We start from the raw sequence: 23477 nt of genomic DNA, 5'->3' as shown, positions 1-23477 counted from the left end.
CTCTGATGTTTTTTCCAATATGCAATACGTTGAGTTGAACTGAGGGATTTCCAAATAACTTAGAATTCTATCATTTTAATTTTGCCTCAGCATAACCCAGGCCTTCCCTGATGTTCCTCTTAATAAAAGGAGAGAATCAGTTGCTTCCTATGTGCTGCATGCATGCATTTCCAGATCACTTATTACTTACCATAGTAGCAAAGACATAATTTTTATTATGGCAATATTCCATGTCCTAAACAGGTCCAAAATGAAAACTTTCTGCTGCTTCAGGGTTGTTAGCTCCTGCAGCTAAAATAATGCAAATAACTGTAAGGTTAGGAGGTAGTAAGAAAGTATCCTTGACCATGATGGGGGAGATTTATGGATGTAACTCTCCCTTCACCTGGGCTGTGCTAAGAAGTCTGGAATTTGGGGAAATAAAGACATCTATTTATGATTCTTATTTGAACATTTTGAAATGTTTTTAGTTCGTTTTAGAAAGAAGTCTTTCAAATATATAGCATCAATTCTACTGTCTCCTTACACAAGCTTGACTGTTACTTAGCCTTTCCTTGACCCACAGTCATCACTGTGGATGGCCTTTATCACACTGAGCCAAGGTCTTTACGGTAGGGCCAGATAGCCCCAAACTGCCTTGAGCTCCATGTCTGCTTTTTACACTTTTCTTATTGCCGTTGTCTCTTAGAACTGGAACACACTTGGGTTAATTAGAGAACATGAGGCAAGTTACTACTTATCCTCTCTGAGCCTCAGTTTACTTCTCTGTAAAATGGATTTAATAATTGGTAGTTAAGATTAAATGAGATCATATATATAAAGCTTAGCATAGTACTTGAACTATGGAACATGCCCAATAAATTCTAGTTATTGTTATTATTACCTCACCACTGAGGAAAAGATGCTAGCCTTAGGGGGTTAGTGGTAATTTCTTACTGCTGTCTTACCTTCCTTTACTTTTAAGTTGCTGAAGTTAATTTGTCATGAGTTAGGAATCTAGATAACTAGATTTTATAATTGAAATGAAAGTTAAGTTATAAGGCTCTGAGGTGGGGGGATGATCTTGGGCTAAGATCCAAGGACTTTGTGATCAATGATGTGTATGCAATCAGAGATTGAGGAAGTAGTTTCTATTATGGAACTGAGGGTGCCAGACCTGCCTCTGTCTGTAGCAGGTGCTCCCCAAATGTTAGTACCCTTCTCTCCAGGAGTAACCAGATACCTCCTCACACTCTCACACCTTTACTGTCTTTTCTCTCCTGCACTATGCAGAGTGTGCAACTCCAGAACAAGCCCCAAGCAGAATGCCAGGGGACACACAAACACAAAGCAAAGCCACTGCCTAACCCATTGGGAACTAGAAACCCGTCTGGAGGGTTCTGGAAGTGGGGCCACACACAGACAGAACTGTGATCAGGCCTATGCTAACACTTGGCACTTCTGCAGGACCCTTGTTCAAATGCAGATTGCCAGGCCCCACCTTGGGCCTCCTTGAGCTGAACCTTTCTTGGGGTCCAGAAGCCTGGGAATCTGTATTTTTAAAGCTCCTTGGATGATTGTGATGAGCAGCCAGTTTTGGAAACCACAGGTCAAGAACACTTCTGTATCAAGTGGTTGTCCCTGGCCTGTATGGAGCCACCAAAGTGCCTTCAGATCAGATACCTCCAACAGGTCAAATGTTTCAGAACGGAAAACAGAGAATCCCAAGATTGCTTTCCAAGATGATACTACTCTTTGTTTTTCCTGTCCAAGCTAATGCCACTGCCCCTAACATGAGGTGATGAAAGCACAGTTGTTAAAAGCAGGCTCTTTGGAGCCAGAGAGACCCAGGTTCCAAATCCCAGCTTAGTAGCTGTGTGGTCCTGGGCAAATGAATTAACTTGTCTGTGTCTCATTTCCTCTCCTGAAAGGTGGGGTTAGTAACTAGTCCATATAGCTCTGGCTGGCATGAGCACTAAATGAGCTGAGTCCTGAGCCTGGCTTCTGGAAGCCTCTTTATCATTCCAAGAGGCTGCATCAGCTGGCACGGGCTCTGCAGGTCCTTCCAAAGGGGGAGCAGGGGAGATGGCTGGGCCTTGGGGAGGCCCAAGCTCCATTCTTCTCAGCCGGCTTGTCCAGTTCAGGCTAGATGTGCATCATGGCAGGAAGAAACAAGGCGCTGTCAGAAGCCATGTGTTTTGACACTCGACTTCATTATTATTTGTCCATAAGTACTTGTGTCTTAAAGGTTTTATGATCACTTTTATCCATGTAGGTCTGGTCTCTACAAGTAGCCCATAAGTTTCTCAAAGACAGGAGTCAGTGTACATATCTAATAAACACCAGTAGATGCCCAGCACAGCACTGAGAGGTATATGTGTTAAACCCTCCAATATTCTTTTTTTTGCATCCACTAAGGCTGGGAATGGGAATCTTGATTTGAAGAGCGAAGGATTAAGAGATATTTTGGCCTGGCCCTGGCAGCCCTCTGAGAGCTTGAGTTCATGGTCACTGTAATTAAGCCTCCAACCATAGCCAGGGTGTCTGCTTCTGGAAAAGGTCCTGGAGGTCAGGGATGGAGGAAGCCCTCAGAGTTCTGCTCTCTGTCGTAGCCAGCAGTGCAGATTTCAGTGTAGGGCAAGCATACCTCACTGCAGCCACCCTGGTCTTCTTGGGGTGACCCTTATAGCCAGGAATGCCCTACCCCTTCCTCTCCATTCAGCTAAGTGAATCCTACTGTCCTGCTTTGGACCCGCCTCTTCCACCCTGGACCACCCTGCCCTCTTTCTCTGTACTGCTGACACATAGTGTCCACTTCCTGGTTACTTGGGTACTTCACTCCCTATGTCCCTCATGCTTCTTTTGATCTAATCCTACTTATCCCTCTTAGTTACAGTCTGTGCGTCTTGAGGGCAGGGACTGTGTCTTATTTTTCTTGCTTCCTCTAGGAGCCAGCACAGGGCCTGGCACACAGCATGTCTTCACTGTCAGGAAGTACAGCTGCTTCCATAGCACATAAGCTTTCCCTCTGGCCACGTGCTTTCAGGGATGAATCCTCAAGCCTGTGTTCTCAGGCCTTATGGTTCTAGACTTGACACACAGCAAGACTAAAGACATGCACAGCTTCCTCAGCTGACTGTGGGAAGATTCAGGGTTTAATGAGGAACCCATGGGTGGAAAAGCTCACAAAAACATTTTTTCCACTTAATCTGGACATTTAAAAATCATGTGTGTAGCTGCATCAATGGTGCAGAGCAATATCAATAAAAAATTGGAGGTAACTCATATTTAATGAACATTTGCTATATGCTAATCAGTTGATATATATTATTGCATTTAATTCACACACAGCCCTTTAAGATGGATTTGATCTCACAACTTAATCATCTTTGTCTTCCTAAGGCATAGTACAGTGCTTGGTACATAAGGGCACTCAAATATTGAATTAAGTTAACTTCCGAAAAATCCAGGAGGAATAGCTGATCTCAAGAGGAAACATCTGCAAATGCTTACCTCCACAGGATCAAATATCACTGCTGGGGCAGTTATGTGGCTCATTTTTGCAGCCTTTTGGATGATATCTTCAGCCTCTCTAAATCTTCTCTGGAATATCAGCCACTGGGGAGATTCAGGAATAAACCTAGAATTAATTATTAATTGATTATAAGTTTTCAAAATAGCAGATACTACTGATACTATTAACTGTAAGTTGCCCCCCAAATAATTTTAATTTTGTAAAATTCTAGTTTTTCTTTTTAAAGAAGATTGGGAGGGAGTCCTCATTAATTTGCCAGTGTTTATGAGAATTAATAAAAGCACCTTCAGTTTTCAAAGTTCTGGTTAAATCACAAGACCGATCATCAGTTGTACTTGAGGCTGGGACAAGGCCACAGAGGGCAACATTAACTGTGGAACATTAACTGTGGACATGGTTATGCCAGCACAGCTGGAGAAGGCCACCCAAAACTTACTAGCTGGTGTGGCTCATAAACAGAGCCCACTAGACTGTAAGAGAAGAAGCCATATGTTTGGCATGTCTGGCCCTAGAAGAATTCATGGTGCCCCAGCAGGTGATGCTTGCAAGTTTATGGGGCAAAGGATGGGAAGGCATCTGTGCTCCTCAAGCTTTTCCTGCGGTCAGAGAAGGTGCGTGCTCTGCTGCTCTCCTACGGGCTGTCCCCGGGGCTTTCAACAGATTCCCAGGTCAGACAGAATACAAACCAGTTTGGGGAAGCAAGCCATTGTTTTGCTTGTTATTGTTCTTTTTTTTAATGTCTAGAAACTTAATGTTTTATTCAATAATCAATCCATATTTATAACTGATGCTAAAAAAACAGTTGGAAATATTTGACTTCTATTCTTTCCTAATTTTTATTTCTCCGAACCTGTTGGCAATTCTCCTGCCAGCTATTATTTCCCTTACCTATAAATCAGTACTTACTTATCATAGAAAATAAATCACACGTAATAGATACAGGGGCCTCCTACAATGAACAGGCCCCCCAAAGCCTCAGTAGGAATTAGCTCAGAGCAAAACAAAGTGTATGAAATGGCTAACTCCCAGCTCCCTTCCCCAGCCTTCTAGCACCTGGCTTGAAAAATGAGCCCCAGTTTGCATTTGTTTGGAATATGACCTTAACTGGTGCTTTTAGGAATTGTGATAATGTTAAATCACTGACCTTCAGTAATTAGAGCTGTGCTATCTAATAGAACTTTCTGTGCCATCCAGTATAGTAGCCACTAACCACATGTGGCTGTAGAGCACTTGAAATGTGGCTCGTGACTGAGGAAATGAATTTTTAATTTAATTTAACTTAAATTTATTTAAATTTAAATAGTTGCATGTGGCTAGTGGCAGAATTTGAGGTCTTCCCACATAGCCATTGTGTACTTTATGGACACCTCTAGTTTTGAAACATCCAACCTTTCTTTCTATAGACTCTGCTGCCCATTGTTCACCTCAGATACCTAATGGACCAGATAGAAGTGCAAAGCTTTCCCCATGTTGCATTCATGGAGCCTCCATTCCCATCCACATATATCTCATGCATAGGTGCAGTCACTTACTGCCAACACGTTTGAAAGGAACTTGGGACATAAAAAACCCCAAAGCACCTGTAGCAGTTCTGTAATGTCCCCTCCTATTTCTCACCCACTGTACTCAGGGCTGCTGGGATCTCTATTTTTGAACTGCCATGAATTTTTTTTTTTTTTTTTTTTTTTTTTTGCACAAAGTCTCAAGTTCAGCTGATCATTTCGAAAGTTAGTGGAGTGCTGAATGAGGTTGCACACTACAACTTCTCTGCAGATTTGATTCAAATTAAACGGGGGTGAGGCAGGGTGGGGTGCTGCTGGAGCGTCGTTGTCACACACTGAGCCGGCTGCAGAGGGGGCAGCAGCCGGGAGCATTCCCCACGGCCTCCCAGCCCACCTGGCCCGAGGAACATGCTTCAGGAAGCCCCGCCCTCAAGGATAACACGTTTAGAAGAAAGCTATTTTGTTTTAGAAGAAAACGATAAGACTGTAAGACTGGTATTGTTAAACTTTCAGGACAAGCCCTCAGCTTGTTGGTGCTGGCTGAGTGCAATGATCCAAGCCCTACTATCAAATTTCCTAGTTTCCTACCCATTTCTGTATGGTCAGTCAGGGTTCTCCCTCCCTCTCTCTCTCTCTCTCTCTCTCTCTCTTGGGTTTATGTGATAGAATCATGCAGTAATAAGGTTGATTATAACACATTTTAAAAGTACTGGTCTCTTAGACTAAAATGATAGCTATAGGGCCAGAGCCAGAGAATAGAGATGATTAAAATCATTCACCTGAAGAGGCAGAAAATAACCTCAGAGTAATTTCATCTTGTGTCACCAATATCTCTTCTAATAAATTCAGTTAGCAAGAGGGTTGTGGAAAGAGGGGCAGAGGGTGTGATGATGGTGATGATGACGACTCATTCCAGCCATTGCTCTGCTCTTGTAACTCTAGAGTGCTTTCCTTGGAGGCAGCGCTGTGTAGATAACAGCCTCTTGCATATTTAACAAAAGCTTTCCCGACACTCAGATTGGGATGCAGAAGAAACTCCCCAATCAGAAAAATACCTAGCACATTTTCACTTAAATTTAACACATTTAACACATTATCACTTAAATTCCTGGAAAGTAAGAAAAATAATGTGCTCTTCCCACACCAAAGCACACCTGATGCCAGGAACTGACACTGGTGAACCACACCAGTATTAGAGGGCGTAAAAAGACAGCAGCTTGGAGTGGTCCAACCTGAGCCTTTGGTACGAGATGGCCAGGATGGGCTGCCTGGCAATTCTATGGCTACTGTGAAAGAAGGGAGCCGACTCCATCTCTGTGTTCATGCAAAAGAAACTTTATTCTACTCATTCCCACAGGTTTTTATAGCAAACAAGGTAGTCTCCTACGTGACTGTTTTCAGGTTTTTCAGGGAGGGTGCATTTTTTCTACAGCCATAATGTCGTGACTGCATGTCTTTGATCTCAAGGGACAATCTCTTTGGGGCCAGACGGGAGACAGGAGCAGGAGACAGGAGCATAGGAGCACGGAAGGAGCCTGGTGTCTTTATTCTTATCTAAATTGCCTGCCTTCGGGCACACAAAGCTTAGGAGGCGGCCTCCCTGTATAACCTATCAAGCCAGGGGGAACCTTCTGTGTCTCCACAGCTACCTAATAGCTGCAGTAGGATAATGGACTTTCTATGCAACTTCCCAGGCAGGGTGTGTCCAAAGAACAGGCCAACCATGAGGTCTGGTCTAAACTGTGAGTTCCAAAAAAATGATCAAAGAAACTTTATCATATATAAGCAGGTAAATACCAAGCAGTTTAGTAAATCCAGTTTTCAAAGTTGCTGCTGAAAGATTTGACTTTGACATAATGAAACAAAATGACGAAGAATTTTAAAATACACACACACACACACACAGAGAGAAAACCAGTACTCATCAATAGAAGAAATCTCCTTTCTTACTGCTTAAATAGGAAAAACTAAAGAAATGGGAAAGCTCAACAAAGTCGGTTTGGCTAGAACCTAATTCCATTCTTCTTAATTTGTTCTCTCACCTGAGATCATATTGGAAAAGACTGGGACAAAGTATCTTCAAACTTTGTTATCCTCACAAGTGATGTGCCCAAATTGAATTCTTGGGGTGGGGGAGAGACTTATTAAACAAAAGTATTTCTCTCACTCTTCAAGACAAAGCAGATAAACAGGCACACCTTAGATGCTCATCACGATGTGACAGGGAAGGGTGAGGAAATTACGTTAGTTGAATCCAAAAGGAGAAGCAGACTTTTAGAGAGAGAAAAGTATCAAAAGAGCAGGGACTAGCCTGAAAAAAGCCAACGATAGCATCTCCACAAACAACTACAACAAAAACCATGAACAGGGAAAGAGTGGGCCCGAGTCCAGGAGGGGATTGGAAGAGAAACCTACCTCAGCACACGGGCCCACCCATATCGAGGCAAACCCCTCTCAGCTGCAAGGCCCCGGGCCTCAGCGATTTCTAGTGGAGAGGGGGGAGCCCATGCTGGGGTCCACACCAGGCTCTCGGCTTCCTTTACCCCTGTGGAGTCGCACTTAGCACCACAGCGGGATGCACAGCACCCCCGGCACCGTCAGCGCCAGAGCAGCAGCAGCCACCAGTCTCTGATGAAGTAAGCAAACAACGGCAGCAACATGTAGCCAACTGCGTAAAATATGCACACTCCTAATGTGGAGAACAGAATACGAACCGACTTGCCCAGAATTTCTGTTCCTGTTCAAAACAAGGAGGAGTATTAGCGTTTTAACTCACTTTCATATTTGCTTTTAACATTATCTGGCACTCAGAGTTCAAACTATAACCACTTAGAAAAAGGAAGAGACATTTGCCTCATGGCCCAGAGCTGGCGTGGTCAGGGTGGAGGAAAGGGGGAAGTGATCCAAGATTTACCATCTTCTAGAAGAAAGCATTTTCATGGGGTGTTACAGGAGCTATAGATTTATTTTTTAAAAGGCCATTCTATATCATAGAAATATTGTGCCCAGCACAAAAGAGGTAATCTCTTCTGAGAATGCCACATTTCTAAAATAAGAGCCCTGGCCTGAGGACCAGCCAGTGGCTGCTTTGAGGGGCTGTGTGGGGTCACGGTGCATGAAGCCTTTCCCACCATCCTCAACTATAAGAAGCTGGACATTGGCCCACTGGGTTAACAGTGGAGAGTTCATGGTTTCTGAGATACGGTTATGACACCCTTAGCCACCCCTGAGCCCTGAGAAATGATAAACAGGATCCAGCTGGCTCTGGGGGTACACAGAGGAAGCCCCCAGAACCCAGTTCTGAATCCCTCTGCAGCCACACAGCACCCAGAGATCAGCCCCCAGGCAGGCACAGTCCATTCAGAGCAAGGGAAGAAAAGAAGGTGCTGCTGTCCGGGCAGGCCGTACACCTGGCAAACTACTCAGAGCTTTCCCAGAACACCACAAAGGCCCAAGAATGCTTGATGTCGGGCACTTTTTGGGAAAAGGGCTTAAAGGCAGCAGTCAGCTCCAGTTTTGCTCAGCGGTTCACTTGGCACAACGTTTCCAGAGGCATTAACTGCCCCTTGGAGTTCTTGGCTTGAGATGGGAAGAATCCAAAAACAAGCTCCTTCCCTCGTCATAGCACTCTGGGCCTTTCCAAAGACTATTCTTGGTCCTCTGCCCCAGGGGCGGAGATCTGGCCAAGACAATGTCTCTGCCTTTTGTTTGGAATCTGCCCACCCCTACACAGAGGCTGTAGCCCAGAACATGCAAAACAGCCCATTCAGAGGTGTTCAAGCTTGGCTTTCAGGAGAGATTTTCTTGATCTTGTTAATATGCTCTGAGTGTGCCAATGCCTTGGACACAGGGCAAGGGATTAAGGATTAATTCCTGAGAAGCATCAAAATCATGACTTCAGCTGGTTTCCCATGCCCACTTCCCACCTGTTCCCATTCCATCCTGCTTCTCTCTTACTCATCACGACTGAGTCTCCTCAATGGTTCCCTCGTGAGCAGCCATTCTAGAAGCCAGCCATGCTTGGGCATCCTGAGTGCCTCCCACACCCTGTACTGCAGCCCTAACCACCCAGGGCTTCTCCCAGCCTATGAACCCATTTCCAAGGACAAGACTTGACTTCTTTAAGGATTGTAAATGTGATTTCCCGATCTCTAATTAGCTGACGAGTGATCTTTCTACTATTCCATAGGAAGACTCACCATGCCTTGGTTTCTAAACCCTTTGGCTGTGACTGTTATGATACGGGAATGAATAGGGGGCGCTTTATTCTCAGGCAGAGTCTCAAACGTAGCAGAGGGTTTGACTGTGGAAAAGAGAACCACACAGGACCAAGTAGATCCTTGTGGACCTTGAGAGGCTTATAGAATTGTGAGGCCAAGGGAGCCCCCACACCTCCATGAGCTTGACAGGAGAAGAGAGAGGAGTTATACCACTGGGCTCCTAGATAAGTCTCCCCCTTTACACCTGGGTCTTGGACTAGAACAGAGTTGTTATAACTTTGCAGAGTACTCCTGGGGGACAGAAGCTTCATAAGACTATCTCTCTGCTTTCCTGGGGGAACAGCAAGGCTGGTACAAACCTAAATGGTTTTTTATTAGCATTACTTCCTACTCCCTGACTTTTAGACAGTCATCCTTCCTTAGACATCATCATCAACATCTTTATCATCACAGCTATATATATAGAGAGAGAGAGTCGGCACTTTGAGCCAGGTTCTATGCTAAGTGTTTACATATATTATCTCTGAATCTTCACAATTACGTAAGAGCTACTATTACTCCTATTTCACATATAATCAGCTGAGACAGAGTACACTGCCTAAGATCACACATGTAATAAGTGGTGCAGCCAGGATTGGCACCTGATCTAAAAATCACCTGAGGGCAAAGCCTTGGCCCCATAAAGCAGGCCCTCGACTGAGATTCTATTGGAGATGCATGAGGGAGATGGGTGAGGCCATATCTCTTTCAGAAGTGAGGATTTGGGTTTTCCTTTCCCAGGCTGGTCTTTGGACCAACTGGAGGCCAATTAACCCCCTCCGAGTAACACTAGAAGAAGCACCTTGATTCCTGCAGCCCAAAGCAAATCTTTCATGGTCTACAGCTGCCACAAATCTCCCATGTACTCAGCTGTCAGAGCCCTTCCTGGTGCAGTGAGACTGATGGCTTGGTTACTCCCGACTCTGCTGACTGGGGACCCCTGTCCTGCCTCCTCTGACCCCTAGGTTTTTGCTCCCAGGGCACTTCCCAGTTGGTCCTGGTCTGGTTGGGCCTCTGAGTGCCCCCTGGGAGTGAAACTCTGATGTCTAAGCCAGAGGGACATGTCCTGGCCAGGATGAAGCTCAAAGAAGTGTTTTCTCACTCCCTGTCCCCTCCACCTGAAGCTGGGCACTCCCTCTCAGAGGGAGAGGCTCCCAGATGGCCAGGCTCACTTCCCTGAGAGATCAGGGCCCTGTGTGGTGGTCAACCCCAGGAGCCAGTGGGCCTGTGCCACATGGATGTAGGACCTGGCCTCCAGGCGTGCTCAAGAAACAAGACTATGGTGCAGTCAGCAGGATGTAGGTTGGAACCCAGGGACACCTGGGCTGCAAGGGCCCTCCATCAGGTGTGCAGAGAGCCTGGGCTCCTTGACTCTAACTTGCATCTATGATGACTGAGGAAATTTAATTTTTTTTTGAGCCACATCCTTCATTGGCAAAATGAGTCCTACTACTTGGAGTTATTATTATGAAGAATGAGATAATGCATGTAAACGGCCTAGCAGAGTGTCTGGCACATGGTAGGTGTGCAGTTATAGTTAATTCCTTTACCCCATTCAAACAGTTGGAATGTGCTGGATGTCAGGGGAATGAGACAGGCACAGTGCCTTTGACCAAGAGACACAAGGGAAGACAGCAGAACTTCTCTTTGCTCCCCGGAAAATAGTCAGAATTCTCTTCAAATTAACAGATATTCCTCTGCTCAGGGCTTCCTCTCTTCTATAAAGCTTCATATGAGGAAAAGCAAATATAAAGAAAAGTAAAAAAGTCATGCCTTGGAGAAAAGAACAAGAATATGCAGTTAATCACTTTGGAAAACAGTCTGTCAGTTCCTCAAAAGGTTAAATTTAGAATTACCAGCAATTCCACTCCTAGGTAAATACCCGAGAGAACGGAAAACATGGTCACACAAAAACTTGTACATGAATATTCACAGCAGCATTATTTATAATAGCCAAAAAGTAGAAACAACCTAGATGTCCACTGACTGATGAATGGATGAACAAAATGTGGAATATTATCCAGCCATAAAAAGGAATGAAATATTGGCTCATGCTATAACAGATGAACCTTGGAAACATTATGCTAAGTGAAGGAAGTCAGTCACAAAAAGCCATTTGTATGAAATGTCAAGACTGATGCCCATGAGACAGATAGTAGGGAATGGAAGAGGGATATAAGGTAGAGGAGGCAGGGGGACAAGAACAAGCTGGAACCCATACACATGATCTGGAGCCTGCAAGACCCAAATGAAACCCTTGTCAGCTCTTGTTACCACATGCCTTGGTGATTCCTTGGTGGTATGCAGAAGCTGGGACCCTTCATCACAGAGCTACACACACGCATGGCCCAGGACATGGCAAAGATGAAGGGAGATCCAGGGAAAGGTAGAGAGCGCTTGGAGGCCCTGCTGTTGCCTTCAACCAATGAGATGAACCAACAGATCAGCAGTAACGTGTGAGCTACAAAATGGCTGCTGCATCATTTCCACCCTCCAAAGCTCACACAATAATCTCTCTTGGGGCCCACACTAATAAGAAGCATACTGCAAAGGGAAGTCTGGGAAACAGTTCAATGTAACCAAGTTGCCAAATTACAAAGCCACCCCAGCAAAAAAAGAGAGAAATATCTGGATAATGAACTTAGCAGAAAATAACTTGTGTTGAAGAATTTAACTGTAGAGCAAGAAGAAATACACACAGGCATATGTTCTAACTGAACCAGATAGGGAACTGGCATCAGACACTACTTATTTCCTTGGAGAAAGAATTCTGAGTGAGTCAGGGGTAGCAACAAGAGAGGCATGTGAAGATTATCAACTTGCTAGAGAATTAGGCAGAAAAGATCTGGGTCAGAAGGACTGGTTTTATATGACTGGATAGAGGGAAAAATGACCAAATCAAAATTTCTAAACTGGAAGAAGTAGGACTGAGATAATCTGTTTGCAATGTCTACAATTTGAATGCTCTCATGGGCAGGGTTTGTGCACTAAAATATTATGCTGAGCAAAATGCTCTAAATGGGACTGATATGGCATAATTACTAGGATTTATTATTAAGTGAAAAGAAGTAAGTGCAAAAGAGTTCATAGAATATACTATCTTTGGTGTAAGAAAGGAGGAGTATAAGAAAATATATCTGCATCTGTCTGCTTGTAAAAAAGGAAAAGAGGAAGGATAAACTGGAGACTTATGAGATTGGTGACCTTATGAGATTGGTGACCTACCAATGGGATAGAAGGAATATTCTCTGAATATTTCCCTTTAAAAATATACTTCTGACTTCATATACCCATAAATAAAACAATGGTAAAAAACAAACAGCATGTATGGGGGGATGTGGGATTGAAAATGGAATGCAAATAGTAACAAATGAACTAGAATGCATTTCAAATGAATAACATAATCACACCAAAGGGGGTGGGGGATAATGCCCAACTTAAGTAATTTTGAAAAACAGTATTTGATTGTATGGTGTAGGGCTAAAGGAAGAACTCTGCACAAATATGGTACTCTAGTTAGTAAATTTGTTTTTAAAAGGAATATGGGTTAGCAATTTGGAAACTACATTGGGTATATTCTAGGATTAAGCAAATAAGGAAATATATTTTGAATAATGAGAACTAGGCTTCTCACTGACAGAAAAAGGAGATACACATGACAAAAGTAGGAAGGCTGGAATGAACACTGTGGTATTAGATTGGAATCAGAGATACTGGTATCATATATACAGAGAGATATGCATAGACCAGAGATTGAGATAAAGATTTGTGTATCTATGCATATTTATACATACTTATATGTCTTAACTCTATTTGTAGAGAAAGCCCAGAAGCTGTTGCACTTCCAGTAATAATGAATACACCAAATGCTTGGATCTTGCTTTCTAAATTTGATTCTCCAATAAAAGGAGCCAAGGCTATTAGAGAAATGGTTCATTTCAGGGCTGGGGAAGAAAAAGTACAAGAGGAACCTAGAACATCTTGTGGCGCTAGAAAGTATGGAAGTGGAAAGGACACAGAGGCCAGATTCCCTGTACAAACTTGAAACAATTTGAGCAGCAAAATAAAAAAAAAATGAATTATAACCTGCTAAATAAGATAAATAATCATGAGTCCAGATTGATATAAATAAAAATTGAATATATAAATAAATGAAAAGGAAGGAACAGATCTTCTTTATAGTAGAATTCCAATTAATAAGTATAGAAGGAATGATGGAAAGATCACCAATTGGTATACAATTTGATTCTGACAAGAACCATCAATGGATGTTAAAATCAGTGGATAAAAGTGTCATGAGAAAAAGGATATTTGCATAGTCTCAAAGTATCTCCTTACAAGATACTTATTAATTACAAAGGGGAAAACAGTAATTCTACAGTGGAGAAGATGTCCTTTTAACCAAGTGATCAGTGTTGACGTCACCAGTAACAAGACATATTGACATTGTGTTCCTCCTGGTACAATTCACTGACAAGAGTATAATATGCCTTTGATATTTTTGCCGGAAATGCATAACTTGAATCTAGTCACAAGGAAACATCAGACAAACCCAAATTGAGAGGCATTCTATGAAACAACTAGCTGATACTCTTCTGGATTGGATTATAGACCAGAAAAAGGACATTGGAGGGAATGGCAAAATTTGAACTAAGTCCTTAATAGTGTAGCATCAATGCTAATTCCTAGTTTTGATAATTATATTATGGTTATGGAAGATGTTAAAATTTGGAGAGGCTGAGTTAAAGGTATACAGAAACTCTCTGTATTATTTTTGCAACTTTCTTGTTAGTGTGGTATTCAAAATAAAACGTTTTAAAAAATACTTTATATGATTTACCAAGGAGTGGATATATTAGGAAGAGAAGACATGGATTTCAAGAGCATAGATGAGGAAGTAGTCAGTATTGGAGGAATTGACTAAGGAACAAGCTAATGGGGGAACTTAGTGCTTAGCTGTTCCCAACCATTCCAACTTTTGAGCCTCCAATTGTGGTCATGGTACTTGGCCTATGTTGAGCACTGATAACCTATAACTTTGTTCATTTTATTTATTCTTCATAAGCAGAAATATAAAGATATGAAAATATAAATCTCTTTCTCATCTGTACAAGTCAGGGTTCCCCAGTGAAACAGAGCTGACAGGAGATAGATACAGATAAAGATAGATATAGATATAGATATAGAATATGTAAATATTTTGAGATCTATTGTAAGAACTAGCTCATTCAACTGTGGGGATTGGCAAGTCCGAATTCCATAGGGCAGGCCCTAAGCTATGAATTCTGATGAAAGTTTTGATGAATTCCCCAGGAGAAGCTGGCTGACTAAAGTAGAGACGGAAATTCTAACTGCTGATATCATCAGTTCTCTCTTTAAGGCCTTCAACTGATTGGATGAGACTTCTCTCATTGTTGAAGGCAATTTCCTTTGATGTTTGTAGAAGTGATCAGCCATAGATGCAATCAGCTTACTGATGATTTCAAGCCAAAGGAACGATCAGGCCAGTGCTTGGTGACCAAATAACTGGACACCATCACATAGCCAAGTTGACACATGAACCTAACCATCACACCACCCTAATCTTTTAGATGTTAATTCAAAATATACATAATTTGAAGGAAGTTATGATTTGTAGACCACTTATCATCACAAGTATTAAAAAATAGACCAATAAATATATATCACATACCCAAATAAGCAGTGGTAAAAGCAGAAAAATCTTATCTCTATAGATTTGAATGCCAGAATGCTGACACGTCAGTGAAAGACTAACAGAGAGTTACCAGAAATAAGACAAAATAAAACAAAGAGTGGAAGATCTGGTGTCAGGGACATAAAGCCAGGCCTAAGATTAGTTATTCCAGAAGTGCGGAAGGGAGATGTGTACAGGGTATGGATGGGGGATGGAGGAAGCAGGGGAGAAGAGAATGGAACTTTCCAAATTAAAGTGTTGAAAGGAGAGTGACAAACTTGGATTTAGTTTAGGTTTGTACTGATATCCAATCCAATGAGTCTAGAAAGACAAAGGTATTTCTAGACGGTCCTGATGGAAAATAGAAGTGAGATCAAAGGCATTAGAGCAATAGGGACCATCCAGATTGGTAAAGGATTTGGATAACTGGAAGAACATGGTAGTTCCGGGAGAATAATAATTAATCAAAAGCAGGGAAGGTAGGGACAGTAGAGTGTAGAATAGTCCTTAGGATAGCTGTCTTTATCATCAGATAGTTTTCTGGCTCTGCCCTTCTCCAGCAATGGGGGCCTTGGCATGATAATTAATCCTGATCCTTGCTTTCAGCATAGTGAAGTGTAGTTTACAGAATTTTTGTGCAGATTCAATGAGGAAATGAATATCAAAAGCATGAAACAGAGTAAGCATGCAATCAATGGCAGCTGTTGTTCATATCATGATGATGGTGACGATGATGTTAAGGCCACCTATAAGTAGACTGGTACTTCAGGCAGAGCTGGCCCACAAAGATGGTAGATAATAAAATAGGAAAAAAAAAAAAAAGTCAAAGAACAGTCTTGGCAATTTGCCAGTTTTCCACAAGTGAGAGGCTACAGTTTTTTGAATTTTGGCACATTCAGGGTTCTACTCAGACACTTAAGATTCTTTGCTAAATTTAGAAAAACTGTTTCTGGTCTCTCCATCCATAGGTAGAATTGGAGTTAATATGTTCATTTTATAGCTCAGAAAATGAAATGAGCCAAAAACCCTGCTACAGCAAGGTTTCCCAATAGCAGCTTTATTGATATTTTGGGTCAGATAAGTCTTCCATGTGGGGTTTGTCCTGTTCATTGTTGGATCTCTAGCAGCATTACTGGCCTCTACCCACTAGATGCCAGTAGATCACTCCCTGCCCCACCTGACACGCACAAAGTCGTGACAACCAAACACGTCACCAGACCTTGCCAAATACCTCCTGGGGGAGCAAAATCACCCTTTGGTTAAGAATCATTGATTTGCCCAAACCCAGGTCTAAGTGCTCCCTATCAGTGCTTCCTGCCAGCCCTTGTCTTCCTGCTTAGCTACGGGCAGTAGGGGCCTCTGACTCAGATCTGATCATGGTGCACTGAAGGAAGAGTGAAGGCACTGGCGACTGAGGTCCTAAAGATGGATTTAGCAGGCTCTCATTTCAAGGGTATGGACTCTGGTTTTTAAAACGTTAACTTATTTTCTATAATCAAAATAATTTTCTGATCTTCAGCCTTCATTTTGCCACATGCACACAAATCAGATTTTTTCCCAGGGAAACTCAGTGAAAATAAGATAATTTCTGAGGCAATCCTACTTTAGATCAGGTTACATTCTGGATAAGACTTCCTCTTTGGGTTTTCTCCCTTCCCTTCTCCCTGGTATGACTACACTAGAGGAGTAGGGTAGATAGATAAAGGAAATTGCTCAAGAGCCACACAGAATTGCTGGGAAGGCAGGCCTTTGCTTCTCAGTTTTTTATGTATTTTAATCCTATGCAGATGTCCTTCGAGATGTGATGAATCTCGTCTGATTCTCAGGCACAATTTACATTTTATCACACGTCAGGATGCATGATCTTACAGTCAGAGTTTGGACATCAACCTCTGACCAGGGTTTGCCTACTTAGGAGTTTATGATGTTGGCACAGTTTCTGGTTGTCATTCTGCTTCTTCTTGTTTCAATTTCTAGGCTTCTTTAAGACTTTCATTCCATGTCCTAGTTCCCCTGCTCTGAGATTCAGGGTTCAGATGCTCAGAGGCATTCACTGTATCCCCAACACCCTCTCTTAACCATCTCTGCTCTATTGTCTGCAAACCCTGTTATGAATCAAGTTCAGACAGGACTAGTGAGGCACTCATCCAGAATATTCCACTCCCTTGCATTATGATGGTGCCAGGGATTTCTCTATGCAGGCTGCTCTCTCCTGAGGCTCACCCAGGATGCAAGCAATGTGTCCCTTTTATTATCAGAGGCCAGAATTTAAATGAGAATTACATTGTATCCTTGTTCACATTTGGGCTCCAAATGGAGAGAAGGAAGATGGGGGAAGGGGCAGAGCATAAAAAATATCAAAAAATCTATCCTTGCTTGTTTCTTTTCCAAAGCTGCTGCCTTTTCCTCCACAGTTCAGATCAATTTACTGGGCTGGGAACTGGGGTGGGAGATTGCATGTGGTTCAAAGGTCGTTTCTTTTTTCAAATATTTTGGTTATATATTACATCTCCATCAATGCTCTTGAATTTAGAGGCCAAGAATTTGGAGTTTTTGCCCTCTGGCCCCATCAGAGAATGTTAGGTGAATGGCAACTCCATGTCTCAAGACCCAGCATGGTATGGTTGCAGAGAAAAGAAGAAAAGAACAAAGTGATGTCTCATTTTTTCCCTCCTGAGAAGTGAATGTTGTTCAGGTTTAACATGGCTTCAGATAGAAATCCTTCCTTCAAGTCACACCTCTGCTAACAACAGGTGATGGGGTGCACTAAATAAGATCCTTTGAAACAGCACAATAGTTCTCGTTGGGCCAGTGTTCTGACCTCATGTGTGGCATGTGCATTCCCCTCTCTGTGGTTACTTCTTGTTGTTTCACTGGGTTGGACATGTCCATTTCCTAGCTCTTCTCCACAAGGCATAGCTCAATTTCAACGGCCTCCTTACATCTTCCCCAAGTACTCTTGCTCTGTTAATCCTTCTTATCTATCCAAACCCCTAATTTATTTCTTTTCAAACTTAATTCCTTCTATTTTACATTATTTAGTAATTGTTTCATGATTGTTAGTTACATTTCTACTCCCACAAGAAATATTTACTTGAATGTAGGGATCATGACATATATTAGGTTTATAAACTGTGAAGTGCTAGCCTAGTGCTGGTACATAACAGATGCTAAATACTGACTCATGCTTTGTACTCTACATTAGTTAAAAAAGAAATATAAAGTTCAAGCACCATTGCAAATTATTTTCTCAGTTTTCCAAGTTTGATTTCTATATCCTGGAGACATAAATTGTAGTTTGGCAGGCTTCTGAAAATGTAAAAAGTAATAAATGCAATTTCCTAAAATTTTTCCATATGATTCACAATGAAATGGTGATCATAGGTATGATAAGCTTTTAAAATTGCCAAGTAGACAGTCTTGTTTGCTCCTGTGTATTTGCCATTACTGTTTTACTGTTATCAGAGTCAGCTGTCTTTGCCATTTTAAAGTTCTTGTTGCAGGAATGGGTGTGAAAGTGTTTTAAAAAGCACAGAAAGGCCCATATGGCATGAATACAAAGAATAGAGGAACAATTAAAAAAATTATTACTGACCATAATGATAATTTCCCAGAATGCCTTTCTTGTAGACTAAGACAAAAACACTAAAAATTCCACTGGAATAAATCAAAATCATGTTCTCTAGCAATTAAAGAATTATATAATTCTCTTATTATTCTGTTATTATTTTTATCTTACTAGAGGGACTTCGATTTTGTCAATATTCCATTCATATGTTTATTCATTCAACAAATGGCAATTAACCACTTATTATTTGTTAGGTACTGGGGTTATAATAGTCTATGACTTCACAGAGCTTACATATTTTAGGCCCTAATTCTATGGGTTGTTCCATTTTCTACCTTTCTTAAAATAAGAATTGTTTTAGGCATCTTGCAAACTCCCTAAATGGCTCCATTTTAAAAAATTATTTGTTAAGGAACATATTTTAAAATTAAAAGGGCAATAGGATTTTCTAAATATAAGAGTATTTCTTGATTTAGATTTTAAATATGCATTTGTTTCTTACTTCTGGCAGAGAAGGGACTTAGAATTTGTGTTGAAAGAAGGAACTCAATGGTTTATAGTTTTTAAAAGAAATTGCCCCCATGGAAGACTCTAGAATAGGGGAGATGATCCTCAGAAATCCCCTGGTTTGCTATTGCCTACTTTTAAAATTATAAACATAATGCTATTTATAGCATTTTAATATTAGCACTTGGAAGAAAACACTAGCAGCCTCCAAGGGAAGTGATCCTCACTGGATAACATATGATACCAAGTGGGAGGACAGAGAAGCTACCCAGCTGTTGGCAGGCAGAGGCAAGTAAACATTTATGCCAGAAACATACATATTTACCGTAATAACACCACCTCTCCTCAGCCACTCCTCCTAGATAAATAGACCGTTTAGATCCCCCCCAGGAATATGGCATTTGTGGGATATTATTTCACTTTAAATAGTTTTCAGTGAAAGAGGGTCTCCATAAGACAAAAAAACCAGATCTCTAATAATTCTTAGAGTAATTTGGGAGAACACCACAAACATTCTTTGTGGCCAGAGACTGTCATTTCCCAAGGCTAAAATATAATCCAGCAGTTCTGTTCTCACCAGATTGCTTGGCTCTGCCAAAGCCTGACACAGAGTGGTATTCTGCCGAACTGGGGAGAATATTGAAAAATATTGGGAATGACTTGATAGCCTACATTCATGTTGACAAATGAGATACAACTCTAGGGCAAAGAATAGGCCTTTACAGTTCCATCTTCCCAGCCATTCCTAAAGGCATGGTGCACAGAAATCCAGTCACTTCTGTTTTCTTTTTGCTAGAAAGGGCACAAAAATTGCCAATCTTCCTTCTAGAATGCAAAATTAATCCAAAAATTGCCAATCTTCCTTCTAGAATGCAAAATTAATCCAACAATTAAAATACATCTCTGTTTTGCAAGTCTTAGAGACTAGCAGCTCAGCATTTGTTTTTCACCTCAAAGCTGAACAATGTATTTTCAAAAAGACTTCTCATTAGAGAGTTTTTGTAAACTTGCCCTGATTCTTTGTTCTTGATTCTTTGAATACTCAGTTGGGTCCTAGTCAGGATATTTTAGTTTTTTTAGTAAAGCCTACATTATCATTCTCCCAGCTTGGTAGAGTTTTAGCTAATTAAATCACAGCCATGAATTGCAATCGTTTAAATTATTTTTTAAATGTGATGTACTAACAACTGGTCATTTTTAAATAGGTCATGAGTGAATGCTAAATCATCTGAAACATAACTAAGCAAATGAGGAACATATACCATTGGAAGAAGGCAGAAGAGTAGATGGTTTTTCTTGAATTTGTAATTTCTATTTAAGTTCTTTGGTGTTGAGTTTTTAAAATCTCAAGCTACTAGAGGTCTGGCTAATCATTCCTTAACTGCAGCCTCAGAAGAATAAGGGAGAGATTCCTAATTCACTTTTTTTTTTCTGCATTTCTCATCTGATTTGAATGGTACCACAAGTAATTTTTCTCAATCAGCTCTTCACTTTTGTCAGATATCTTAGAATGGGAGAAAACCACAGTACAAAGCCAGGGAAAAAGAGAAACAGTTGAATAATCATTTTCCATTGCATAAGTTGCTATAAGACTCTGTTTTTATAATAAACACCACGTAACATACAATGGATAGAACAGTAACTGCCAAGGGTCCCAGAAGTCCATCTCAGACACTGTAAAATGAGAAAAAGCCTTTTGAAAACTTTCAATATATCTCTTGAGATGAAAAGAACTATAACTGTTTTAAGCCTGCCCTTCTGACCCCACTTTCCTTCTGGCGAGTTGACAGAATTAAATAATGAAATGTTTCGAAAGATGCCAAAAAGTCTGACGTAATGCCCAGAGACAGTTATTGCAGTTACTGCTGGGGAGAGGCAGAAACCAAAGGTGCATCTTTGCTGCGTCTTTCTGACTCAAAACCAGAGGAAAACCATAAAAGCATCAAGCTAAGAAGACAATTGTAAGTTTGATTTCCCCATAGAGACAATGTTAGAGCTGTTCTACTTCCATGTTGTCTCAGAGCAAGTTTCTGGATTTCCTCTACCATAAACTCTCCCTGAGACTCTCAGAGCAGCCCACATTCAAGGACAAGGCACAGTTTAAAAACAAGGTTTAATTAGGGACCCAGGAGGTGGTGAAGATTTAGTGTTATGCAATCAAATTAAATATTCCTCTGCAGCTTTTTGTTTTCTTAACAACTTAGTAAAGTTACTCAGGATATAAATAAATCTAGTAGAGAATAAAACCAAGAGATTAAATCAATAGCGGCAAATTCTATGACCTTTTTCAGAGGGTACTTGGTTTTTCCATTTTTGTCTGAATCCATTTCATGAAGAAATCACTTGAGAAATCAGATGGAAACTTGTTTGATTCAATGTGCAAAATTCAAAGTTTTGTCAGAATGAATCACATTGTACCATTATGTCTAAGGTTTTAGTGAATACTATTTCAGTGAGTTCCTTTACCTTTAAAACTTCTAAATTTCCACTGTGGAATAGCTGGGTAAGAACTGGGATCTCTTTCTGGCTTCATTATTTCATTTATTCACTCACTCACTCATTTGTCTTTTCAACAAATACCTGTTGGAAAATATTATGTGCTAGGCACTGTAATAGGCACTAGTTACATATGTTGAGCAAATGCAGAAAGACTTTTCCTTCCTCCAAAGATTATTAGCCTAGTGAGGGAGAGACATGTTATCAAACGATTGTTACACTATAAACACTCTAAAGGAACATGACGCTATGAGAGGAGATCTCATCCAGTTTGGGCATCTGTTCTAGTTTGCTAATGCTGCTGGAATGCAAAACACCAGAGATGGATTGGCTTTTACAAAAAGGGGGTTTATTTGATTACACAGTTACAGTCTTAAGGCCATAGTGTCCAAGGTAACACATCAGCAATTGGGTACCTTCACTGGAGGATGGCCAATGGTGTCCGGAAAACCTCTGTTAGCTGGGAAGGCACATGGCTGGCATCTGCTCCAAAGTTCTGGGTTCAAAATGGCTTTCTCCCAGGATGTTCCTCTCTAGGCTGAAGTTCCTCAAAAATGTCACTCTCAGTTGCTCTTGGGGCGTTTGTCCGCTCTTAGCTTCTCCGGAGTAAAAATCTGCTTTCAATGGCTGTATTCAAACTGTCTCTCATCTGCAGCTACTCTCTTAGCTTCTGTGCATTCTTCAAAGTGTTCCTCTTGGCTGTAGCTCCTTTTCAAAATGTCACTCATAGTTGCACTGAGTTCCTTCTGTTAGTCAGCTCATTTATATGGCTCCAGTGATTTAATTTAGACCCACCCTGAATGGGCAGGGCCACACCTCCATGGAAATTATCCAATTAGAGTCATCACCCACAGTTGGGTGGGGCACATTTCCATGCAATGCTAATCCAAACTTTCCAATTTAATCCCCGCTAATGTGTCTGCCCCACAAGATTGCATCAAAGAATATGGCTTTTTCTGGAGGGCATAATACATTCAAACCAGCGCAGCATCCATGGAAGGTTTCCTTGGGGAAGCAAAATTTAAACTGAGATATGAAGGATGAGCAGGAAAAGGTCAGTATGTGAAGAGGAGGAAAGGGCATTCCAGGAAGAGGGAACAGCATATATGAAAGTCCTGTGGCAGGAGGGAGCATGGTGTTTGGGGAAAGCTAAAGAAAGGCCAATGTGCCTGCAAGTAGCAACACACTAAAAGCAATGAGCAAACCTAGAGTCCGGATCTTGGTTTCCAAAAACCATTCTTTAATTTAAAGAACCAGGACTCCCTGGAGAAATGGTTTAATCCAGGCCTGGGAAAGGGAAAATGCAAGATGAACCCAGGACATCTTGTTGTGCCAGAAAATAAGGAAATGTTCAAAGAATAAAGCAGAGTTGTCAAAATAAGACTGAAGTGAAGTCAATTTGACTGGGTTTCCTCTAAAGAAATTTCAGACAATGAGTATCACCATAAATAGCTATATAAAGAGATTATAAAACATTGAATAAGATAGGAGATTATGAGTCTATATTAATATAATTAATATAAATGAATAAATTTAACCTTTGAAGATGAATGAGTTATTTACACAGTCTCAAAGTATTTGTTAATCACAAAGGGAAAAAGAATACAATGGAGAACACCGGCAGACGCCAACTTAATCAAGTGATCAAAGTTATCATCAGTAATGGGACAAACTGAAATCATGTGTCATCTGATAATAATCAATGAGATCACATCACTGCTCTAATAGTTTTGCTGACATGCAAACATCATGAAGAAAAATCACACTAATCCAAATTGAGGGATATTCTACAAAATAACTGGCCTGTAATCTTCAAGTGTTAAGGTCATGAAAGTCAAGGAAAGACTGAGAAACTCTCCCAGATTGAAGGAGACTAAAGAGATGTGACAACTTAATGCCCACAGGAATACATACAAATAAAAAAGAATATATATTC

General features: G+C 41.2%; 1 protein-coding gene across 6 annotated transcripts in view; it reads right to left on the bottom strand.

Moving 5' to 3' along the window:
• Positions 1-23477, bottom strand: part of LOC119507842 (solute carrier family 22 member 4-like) — an 846933-nt gene that overhangs the window by 3983 nt on the left and 819473 nt on the right. For 2 of the 6 annotated variants that reach the window (XR_005211347.1, XM_037801029.1), the window contains exon 3: positions 3493-3619. The exons of 2 other annotated variants lie outside the window; for them this stretch is intronic. Coding sequence is in view for 3 of the 4 variants with exons in the window: in XM_037801029.1 (XP_037656957.1) it covers positions 3493-3619 (127 nt within the window). In the remaining variant the exon portion in view is untranslated. Of the gene's footprint in view, positions 1-190; positions 292-3492; positions 3620-23477 lie in introns of those variants that run through there. 2 more of the 6 variants (XM_037801026.1, XM_037801033.1) reach the window with 2 other exon arrangements.

This window comes from Choloepus didactylus, chromosome 13 (assembly GCF_015220235.1).
Source record: "Choloepus didactylus isolate mChoDid1 chromosome 13, mChoDid1.pri, whole genome shotgun sequence".
Taxonomy (NCBI): Eukaryota; Metazoa; Chordata; class Mammalia; order Pilosa; family Megalonychidae; genus Choloepus; species Choloepus didactylus.
This window is presented reverse-complemented; position numbering and strand designations above follow the sequence as displayed.